This window comes from Pteropus vampyrus, unplaced genomic scaffold, assembly GCF_000151845.1.
Source record: "Pteropus vampyrus isolate Shadow unplaced genomic scaffold, Pvam_2.0 Scaffold53, whole genome shotgun sequence".
In the NCBI taxonomy this organism is placed as follows: Eukaryota; Metazoa; Chordata; class Mammalia; order Chiroptera; family Pteropodidae; genus Pteropus; species Pteropus vampyrus.
This window is the reverse complement of record NW_011888834.1, coordinates 4,411,934-4,422,459: the sequence shown is the minus strand read 5'-3', so window position 1 is coordinate 4,422,459 and position 10,526 is coordinate 4,411,934. Positions and strand designations below refer to the sequence as shown.

Genomic DNA, 10,526 nt, shown 5'->3' with positions numbered 1-10,526 from the left:
ATAAAAAAAATAAATGTGAAAAGGAACCTCCTGTGTCATGACTGGAGCTCCAGAGCTGGGAGGAGCATAGTATTTTTGTTCTGAGTTGCCTTGGAGGTTGTCCCATCAAATGGCCATGGCAGTAGAGCACTGCTCCAACAGCATGGCCAAAACTTGGGACTCTCAAAGTCTCTGTGGCAAAAATTGGCATGCAATATTTCCCATGTTTATCTGGGGTAAATCTGTAGGCTAAACGTAGACATCAAATGTTTTTTAGTTTATCTTAACAAACCTTTTTAAGTACATTCCAAGAGCTCGGCTGCGCTCTGGCAAGGTGAGGAATCCAAGACAAGATCTTATCTCAAGATGCTTTCAGTTTATTGAGAGTAACAAGTGAAAAATTTCTTTTGTGCTGAGTTACAGCTGTGGCCGTCATCTGAATTGGGAAAAAAAATGATCTTAAGACATTTCCCTTAGACTAAAAGGTTTACTTAACTTTAAATAAAATGCATATTCATTGCTTACCACATAAAACCTTTAGAGCTTGAGTTAATGTAAATAAAGCTCAGATAGGCAGTTCAATTGGATCTGTGGGCTGAAATGTGAGAGGACAAAGCGTTATAAGTTGATACTGTTTGTGTGTGTGTTTTTTTTTTTTTAACTAAGTTCTGTTTTTACCTCTTGTTTGAAATTTTTCATGAATTAGTAGCTGGTTTCTTTCTTTTATGGGTCCATTCAGGAAATGAAACAGGTAGCAGTCACTCAAAACAAGCTTAGAAGAACCAAGCCCTCCAGCTGGCTTTGCTTCTGCATCAGATGAGAGCAGCAGAGCTACCTCTTCTGTGACAACTTAACAGGGCCCAGGGGAATTCTCAGATGATCTATGACATTGTGAAAATAACTGTTGACTTAGTAGCGTCTTATTATTTCTTCTTCTCCCCTTCTTTAGCCAACACTGAAAACTGTAACTATGATTCCATGGGAGAATCCAACAGTGATCACTGCCAGCACTTCCCACCTCCCCCTCCAATCTTGGAGACAAGTCCCTTTGAGTTGGCTTCAAAGAAACCAGCTGAGATCCAGCAGGTGAACAGCCCAGAGTTAGGACTTGGCATGGCAGCCCTTCAAATGCAATTCAATTCTGCTGAGAAGGAAACTAACGGAGTCCATCCCAACCATGGAATAAACGGACTGATCAACGGCAAAGCTAACGGCAATAAATCTCTTCCAACATCAGCTGTCCTGCTTTCACCCACGAAGGAGCCACCACCTCTGCTTGCCAAACCAAAACTGTGAGTATTTCTGCATGGTTTTATAATATTTTCCGTACCCCTGTTAAATCGCCTCTCTGGTCAATGAAAACTTTTTGCATGGACTCAGCTATGTGGCACATTGCCCCTTCTACAGGCAAATTGTCCATAGCTAATGTGACTTTATTACCAAGTGGGGTCATTCAAAAATATAAAAGTTACCAAAAATAAAACCAGTAAATGAGAAGCTTGGTTAAATCTGCCCTTTGCTTAGAGCTATAAGTGGATTCAGCTGTGAAAATATCTGTGCTTTGTGTGGCCTTCCAATGTATAGCAAGGATGTAGCCACTCCCTAGAGGTGATGGGGAAGGGGACCCACTTTGAGCAATCTATCAAAAGTATTTCCAAATGTTTTAAATTTAAGAATCAGTAAGGAAATCTGATATAGATAAGACTAAAAGCTGAGGATGGAAATTCATTGTACAGAACCTGGGGAGGGGAATGAAACCAGAGATAACCATGCTCGTCAGGAAGAAGAGCGCCCTTCACAACATGACCTCCTTGGCTTGGGAATTCCATGGAACTGCATATTTCCGTGCATACCAGCTTCATAGTTGATTTCTATTATTTTCTTAGGTTGATAAAACTTGCCTGAGCTGTTTCCATTGGCACCACACAGCAGAGAGTTGTTATGAATGGAGACATGACAGTGTCAGAGAGAGGCAGAAATCAATGAACTCAAAAGGTTCTATCATACCATAACAGACCTTGAATTACTGCCCTGATAGAGGTCAGTGGAAATGTCAGTCACATAAAATGTATACGTACTGTACTGGGTCACGTTTCCTTGAAAACGAATATGTCGAAATCTAGGAAAGCCCCTTAGATTTTCCCATGATGTCTGATGTTTTCAGTTTGTGGCAGGAAAGATGACTTTAGGATAGGAGTTATTATTTGTTTATCTGGTACTGAACAGTCTACTCTCTCCTCTCTGTCATCAGCTCATTTGTTAAAACTGTTAGAATGTATAAGATATTCATTAGACTATTTTATGTATTCGTATATCACTTTATTGTTTACTAAGTGATTTCATGAACATCATTTGACTCATCCAATAAATCAGCCCGATGAGCACCTCAAGTTAACAAACGGGCAGACAATTTTCTAAAAATGAACTGGACAGTCTTGTGTTGCAGTTTCAAAAACCTGTCTGTTACTGCCCTGCACTTAATTCTGTATGCTGTCCAGGCTCGTTTTTCAGGCTACTTGATTTGTATACAGGAATATGAAAGATGCCACGTGAACATTTAATACCCATATTTCTTAGGTATTATTGAGACAATGAACAGGTAAAATGAGATCAAAAGTTGCAGCTTTAAAAGAGATTTACACTCTTGTAACTCCAGCCCATAAAATCAATTGCCACTGCTGACCCCTTTTATCTGCATATCGTGAATATGTGTTTTCTGTGCTTTTAATGAAACAAGGGACCCTCTCTCCTGGGAGAGAAAGAGCAAATGCATTTAATGCCTAGGACTTGACTGTGCTCCTGATTAAGTGATGTGTATCCACCATAATGGCTGTCATAAATCAGAATAAATCACAGGAGAGCAAACACGAGGAACTGCTAACAGGCATGTCAGCCCTTCTTATCTCGGAAGTTTCAACAGCTCTTTGGCTTTTAGCTCTACTTTATGGTGATGTTAGTGTGTATGATGGTGGGGCCATGTCTGCAAATGGCAGACAAAACAGTTTTGTGGTTTGTAAGAGGGTGAGTAGCTTAAGCACAAGTTTGAGGAGTGATGTCATGATTTGTTTATTAGTTAGATTTTCAATTTAAAATAAGATACAGGAAAAATGGACCCGAGTGTTTAAGATCCTTATAAAAGTGTTACTCTTCCCTTCATAAAGAAATTTAGAGAAAGGCAGAGCATGTAATCACAAAACCTGGTAGCTGAGAAATAACATTTACTTGTATCAGGTTCTATTATGGTTTTCTTTTTTCAAATCTTTAAGTATTTAAGTATATCCTTAGAGCATCACTTAATGATGTTCATATTGTATAATTACTGCCATTTACTAGATAGAAAATCATATGCAATGACACTTTAAAGTATATATTAATTTTTTAATTTTCTTATAAATTATAGTACTTTATTAGATTTTATTTTAATTAGAAAGTAAATGCATGCTTGATATGACAATTTAAATAGTACAGAAGTAATTAAAGAAAAAGTTAATTCTGCTTCCCTCTTCCAAAGCACCTTCTTGAGGTAACCGACATTATTGGTTTGGTCTGAGGTCTTCCACTCCTTTATCTATTATCAGTCTTTTCTGAAAGGTGTGCTCATTATTATTAAATTTGTATATTCTGATGAAGGAATGTTGTTGCATGAAATCTGCAAATAATTTAGAATTGCATCTAATTATCTATGATTAATGAATGACTACAGGTGACTGACAAGTAAAATTCTTTCACACGTCTTTATTTCTTTTCATACATTGTAGAAAAAATGAGTTTTGTCTCAATGTTGAAAGTGAAAAACTATGGACCACTCTAATATTTTCTCATCACCTGTGATTTCATTCTTCATAAAAGGAGAGGTTTATATTTTGGGGCTTTATGGCATTTCATTCATCTCAATTATTTGTAATTAAACAAATAGGAAAAAATTAGGAGGGGGCAAGTATTAGGATTTAAAATATTTACTCTCAATAAATTATCTTGAAAAGGGTCTTTGATTTATCAGATTCCTGGGGAGGAAAAAAAAAGATCATTTTCAGGAAGAAATCTCTGCATTTTTTCTCTCAGGCAGCTCCAATACTGATTATGGGAAGAAAAAAAACAAAGACTAAAATGAAAAGATAGAAATGTCATGACTTCTTTTCTTTAACAAGGTCCAGCCCCGATCCTCTATTAGCTAACAGAAATCCTCACCAACAGCCTTGCAGACCTCCCACTGCATCTGTCCCACCTGTCTGGAGGGCGAGGTCCAGGCTCAGTGTCATGGAGGCATCCACTCAGTGTCTTTGTCTCAGACAGTGTCCCTCAAGTATAAGATAGAAACAGGCTATTCGATTAGTGCCAGATGCCATGCACACCGGATTTGCGGAATGCCTTAACACTTTCTGTGGGACCCAAGTGCACTTAGACACTACACAGGGAAACATTCATAAATGAGAGTTATGTATGTGACCCGGGGTCTGACACTTAGAATCTTCTATCGCAGTACAAAGAAAGCAACGTTGTGCCTGTGTCATATTTCTTATCACTGAAAAAGAGTAAGGAAAGGATAGACATAAACCTAACGTATGATATATTTGTTATGTTATTTTTCTTATCTGAAGTGCACTAAATAAGCCCGATTGCCTCCCACTCTGCAAATGATGCCTGAAGATTCGAAAATATATATAGGGCTTAGTGCGTTAATAGGAAACAAAATCACTGCTTCTCTTAATTCCTGCCCAAACACAGTCCTTCAAAGGCATGATTTGCATGGAATCCCCAGGAATCAACCCTGGAGGGAAACTTAGGCCCAATTTAGTAGGTGATTTGCACAGCATATGGAAAAACACCATCATGTTTCTCCACTGAGCTTATCTCTTAAATTAGAACAGACAAGATATAAATAACAATATTCCGTATTCAAACCTCATTTCCTTTTTTAAAAAATATTCTTCCCCTGTTTCGTGGGAGGGATTTAGAATATAAACCATGGAAGAAGCAAAGTGAGAATTCAAAAGAAGTAACTGAAGCATTAAGCAATAAGCGAGTCCTTGCACTCCAAAACAGGTCGACAGATAAAGTTATGCATATTTGTCACTCTAGTGCCAGTAATATACACGTTACCATAAAAGTCTATGCCCTTTGACTGGGAGAATGATAATGAAATGTTCTAAAAATTTTTACATACTTAATCAGCAGCTAAACTAGATATGAATTCAACTCTCTTTGCTCATATTCTTACTACTTTCTCTTTCTCCAGCCTCTAAAGAAAAAAGCAGAATCATTAATACCTATCTGTAAAGCCTAAAATGATTTCAGGCTGAATTAGCCTTCTTGAAATAATTGCATTTTACTACCTTTGCTTCTGTGTCTCTGCCTCCTTTCTCTCACTCCTACCCTTAGACACTCATTCATTCCTGTAATTCTTATCTCAAGAGAGGGGAATGTCCTGTAAACTCGCTCATACTTAGATAGTAGGGATTCTGTGTGTCACCGCAGTCCAGTTCTGGACTGACAAAGTGAAGCTACATTTTCATAATAGTAAACAACAATAAGCACTGTGCAAAATCACAGAAATGTTCTTACGCTGCACATGTGGGAGTGAGAGGCGATGTGTTTGAGGGATGAAAAAGAAAGAAATAGCATCCTGTATCATTCTCTTTATCAGTGACTTAACTGTGCCAGGCTTGCTGTATTTGGAAGTTCTTTATGGTTTCCTCCACACTCCTGGACACAAATTTAAGCACAAATTGTTCCCTTGCCTGGAATGTTCTGCTCCCTGGAATGTTCTGCTACTAATGGCTGCCTCCTCCTTGCTTTCACTTCCCAGCTTAATGTCACCAGCTTCCCTGACCATACAATCTAAAGCAGCCACCCAGACATTCTCCAATAAATCATCCTCTTTAATTACCGCATAGCATGTAATTATTTCTCATAGTTTCTTATTTATTTGCTTGTTGGTCATGTATTGTTTTTCCCCACAATTACAAGCTTTTTTGACCTTGACTTTTTTTTTACTGTTCTTTCACTGGGACCTAGGTCAGGGCCTGACAAATAGTAAATGCTCAAAAACGGTTTTGAATGAATGAAGCAAGAGCAGAGGGAAAGAGCAAGATCGCTCACGTTAGAGCAGCCCCGTTAGTTCTGTTAAACTTTATACCTCAATAAACTATAGGGCTCCTGTCTTCAAACCCCACCAATCCTAGAGTTTTCTTACTTTACAGTACTTTAAAAACTGACATTTATCTTATAAACGAAATAAATGTGAAAGAATTAAATAAGAATCCCATGGGATAGAATTACAGTAGAAAAGTTTGTCCAACTAAGTTACTTAATTTTGGAACTCTTTCAACCTTTCCTCATTTCTCCTGTGTTCTCATTTGATTAACATCTTACTTTAGAACATTACGGAGAAATGAGACATTTGGAAGGTCCAGGAGGACATTTTCACCCTCTAGTACATACTTGCAATGTCAGTTGGCCACAGTACAATCAAACTGCTCTTTCAAGGTGAGTGTACTTGACATGTTAACACCGCCATCAGATGCCAGACATTTGATGAAGGGCTGAGAGCTTCTGTGCTACTCCCTTCCTGTCTTGTTTATGTTGGACTGCTGCTTGAACTCCAGTGTGTGCCTTGGTCAGCGTAACTTAGAAAGTTGAACATTTTCCCATTCTTTAAACTCTACTAGTTAAGGCTCAAGATCTCATTGTATTACCATTTGACGTTAGAATACAGATGGTTTCCTGGGTTCTTTTCTGCTATAGACCTTACCTGGTAGATTTAAACACATATATACACACACACATGCAAGCAAAAAGATGATAAGCAAAACAATTTGGGTTAAAATAAGTAACAGAGTTCAAAGACATGTAGTAATCATCAAAGGGTTGTGAAGAGGTCTTTAAATGTACATAAAGGTATTTTAAATTCTAATACACACTTTTCATTCCCTCACTATGAATTGAGCATCTGCAAAATAGTGGGTAATGCTGGGTGCTGAGGACACAAAGATGAAAAAGAAAAAGCATTATCTTTGAATAATTTGTAATCCAGTGATCGCTAAGATCATATTGCAAGAACATACACACACAGTTCTACACATCTTTTAACATTACCCAAATGTTGTCAAAGAAATACCAATTCCTAAATTAGATTCAATGCAATTCAACTGCTTTCTCTTCTCAGTTTAATGTTTGGAACATAAGCCTTTCTGCTTTTGATTCAGAAAACTTAGGCACCAGCTTTCATTTCTGTTTAAATGATCTTTGTTATATGCTGAGTCTAGTCAAATAACAAAGCAATTTAGTAGCAGTGAAAGTACAAACTTTGAAACCAGAGGGGGCTTCAAAATAATATTAGAGGAGGAAAATAGGGCAGAAAGTAGCTTTTTATATTTGTTAATAGAAAATCAATCTCTCTCTCTCTCTCTCTCTCTCTCTCTCTCTCTCTCTCTCTCTCTCTCTCTCACACACACACACACACACACACACACACACACACACACTCGAGAATGATAAGGAATGTAGACTCAATCATACTCCTAATTCTGAAGTACCTAGCTATGCGGATATGTTCTCTTCATAAATACAATATGATGATGACTTTGCATTAACAGTGTTGGTGTTGGATCACTTCAAAAACAACCCCTCCCTGAAATGGAAAGTCCAATCAAGGAACTTCCTGAAGTATGAAACTTTTAACTAAGGAATAACATTTCAATGTATTTTTCCTCATGATTTTTTCATGTAAATATTGGCTCTGACACAGTGTCACATTCTTAGATATTAGGGTAATAGTGCTTTGCTTTGCTAGTCTCTTGGTGAATAGAATGTTTTAATTATGTTTCCAGAAGAATGTTGAGTTATTATTTTTATAGTTAGTAGCCTTATTTGGTGTCTAAAATACATTTGGAAATACTTGCAGATACCCTATGTGCATTCAGGGTGGTACTTAACCATCCATAAGTGGTACCATACGTACATCTCAAATATTTGGTGCTTTCCACGAAAGTGTACATGATGATTCAGTATTTCGTCAACATTTCCATTTCACTTTGCATAAGTATGTTTAAGAGCCCCTTTGGTGATTACAAAGTAAGTTAAAAAAAAGTCACTGCCAGGTAGGGACCTTTTATTTTTAAGGTGGGGGAGGGACTCAGCTCAGAGATAAAATGGAGCCACATTTGAACAATATGCTCAAGAGATAATGCTATGAATATGATGTCAAAATATTAACAGTATAGCGTTAAGCAAAAAATACTAGAAACAAAATGATATATGCAGCCTAATGCTAAGTTTATGAAAAAAATTAATAAAACACTAACCAACTAAAGTGATTTTTATATATTAGAAGAAAATACACCCAGATGTTACCTGTTGGTCTTCGTAGAATTTTGAGACGATTATATTTTCTCGTTAAATAGTCTGATTTTTCAACTTTTCAATGATAATATTTATTACTATTATAATTACAAAGTATTTTAAAAGAAATAAGTACTTTTTACCCTGTCTCTCCCATCCTCTGTCCTCCATTCAACCTCAGCTCATTTCGTTCTTCATCATAGATGCTCCTTGATAAAAATAACAGTAACCAAGCTCAGTTTTGAGCACAGTTGGAAGAAGAATGTCCAGGCACTGAATGCTCTCACCTGCTCTCTTGGAGCTCCTCTCTTCTCCTGGAAGCCATGACTTCAGGATTCCATCTGGGTTTTCAGAACCCAAGCTAGAAAGCCCTATCCAGAAAATGCCCCATTCTCTAGAATGACTTTGTTCCCTCACAAATACTCTCATTCCTTCAATTGCACATCTCAGTGATATGGATAAGGTACTTTTTCATTTTAAAGCCAAAAAATAAGCCAAATATTTTAAAGACCAATATTTAATGTATAATCTATACAAAGCCTTCCACAGAAAGTAGGATGACGACTTTCCTTCAAATAGTGGCAAAGGAGAAAAGATAAGGTGAAGAAAAATTGAAGTTCTAATTCAAGTAACAATATTATCAGTAAATTACATGATGAAGGCATGCGCCTTAAGATGAGGGACAGTTGTGGTAACTGCGAGATTAAGAGGAGTAAAAGAGGCTGGAGAGAACTATGAGAAATGATAAGGAATACCAAGAAAGAAATTGTGTTTTTCCCAGCAATAATGAGAACCCATTTAAAATTAGAGTGAAAACTCACGTTAGATTCATGGTTTCATGACTTTATTTCAGCCATAATCAACACCATGAAAAGAAAAACAAAGGACACATACAGTTGGTGGTACTGGCAGGATGAGGATACTATAATATTTAATTTATTGATCCTTGGGAATTATTTTTGAAATCAGCATCCATGCAGTGTATAGAAAGGGAAGCAGATTAAGCCAGATCAGGACTTATGGGGAGAAGAGATAGGGCTCAAGAAAATGGAGGGTCAAGAAAAAATATGTTACACCAACAGTGCGAATGACTCAGAGGGAGTGTGAGATATGAAAAGGGAATAGTCGTTGTGATCTAAGTGAGGACGTTGAAAGTTCAAGATCTAAAGAAATAACTTCCAAGCGATAAAGGAATTTAAGAGATATCTGTTTGAATGGATAGTTTAAATGGAAGTTAAGTTCACGGGAGTAGAGGAAGTGGTCAAGGAAGTATGAATTCGAGATGTTAGAGGGAACAGTAACATGGCTGATGGCCAAGGCTGATGGCAGGAAACTAAATGCTAGGTACTCAAGTCATTGAGAAAAATTAGGAAATACCAAGGCTGTTGGTGACAAGCAGGGAAGAGAGAGTGATTATAGGTGGAGCACAGACTTCCAGAAAGAAGCAGATGTTGAATGATGATGCAGAACTGTTCTAAGAGTAGCCTTCTCCTCTCCTGGAGAAGATCATGATGGTTAGTCACCTCATCAAGGAAAGTCAGCTTCAGTTAGGGACAAAAGCATCTCCAATGAAAGAGTTTGAGGAAGTGGGAATATTAGTTAGAAATAGTCAAGGAATCTCACGAACAGAGAAACAGATCTAGAAAAGGGACAACTGGTGAAGAAAGAACAAGAAGGGAGCTGTAGGGGAGAGGTTTATACCTTAGGAGATAGATAGGTGAGAAAACAGTATCATTCTGGGGTCACTTGCTGTTATTTCAAGAAGTACCAGTGAGATTAGTCATCGTCGGAAGCTGATAGAGCCATTTCCAGTATAACTCATATGACTATTTTAGCCCCCTATTTATTTCAGTTATAGTTCAGCACCATGGTCCACGGTGTAGTTACTAACCTCTTCTATCAAAGTATGACCTTGAGTTGGATTTTTATTAAACAGGCCTATTTCCTGCGTTTGTAGATTTTAAAACAATTCATCTCAGCTGTTGAGTCTCTAATCCGTACATATTGTCTCTCACTTCATGTCTACGACTTTTACTACTGGAGAATTTATTTCTGTCTACTGCAGGGTGAAATACATTAGGTTGCCAGTTTCTTTTTTTTTTTTTTTCACCATCGATTTATTTATTTATTTTTTTCTGTGAATGTGTAAGTTTTTCATTCAAACTAATATATCCCCTAATGGTGAGAACATGTATAACAGGGAGGTG

The 10,526-nt window shown here is 37.3% G+C and overlaps 1 protein-coding gene across 1 annotated transcript in view; it reads left to right on the top strand.

Annotated features, from left to right (window-relative positions):
• The window catches only part of PALLD (palladin, cytoskeletal associated protein), a 355,442-nt gene that overhangs the window by 168,579 nt on the left and 176,337 nt on the right, over positions 1 to 10,526 (top strand). Inside the window, exon 9 of the mRNA XM_011360286.2 lies at positions 929 to 1,271. Within this exon, the coding sequence (XP_011358588.1) occupies positions 929 to 1,271 (343 nt within the window). The remainder of the gene's footprint in view (positions 1 to 928; positions 1,272 to 10,526) is intronic.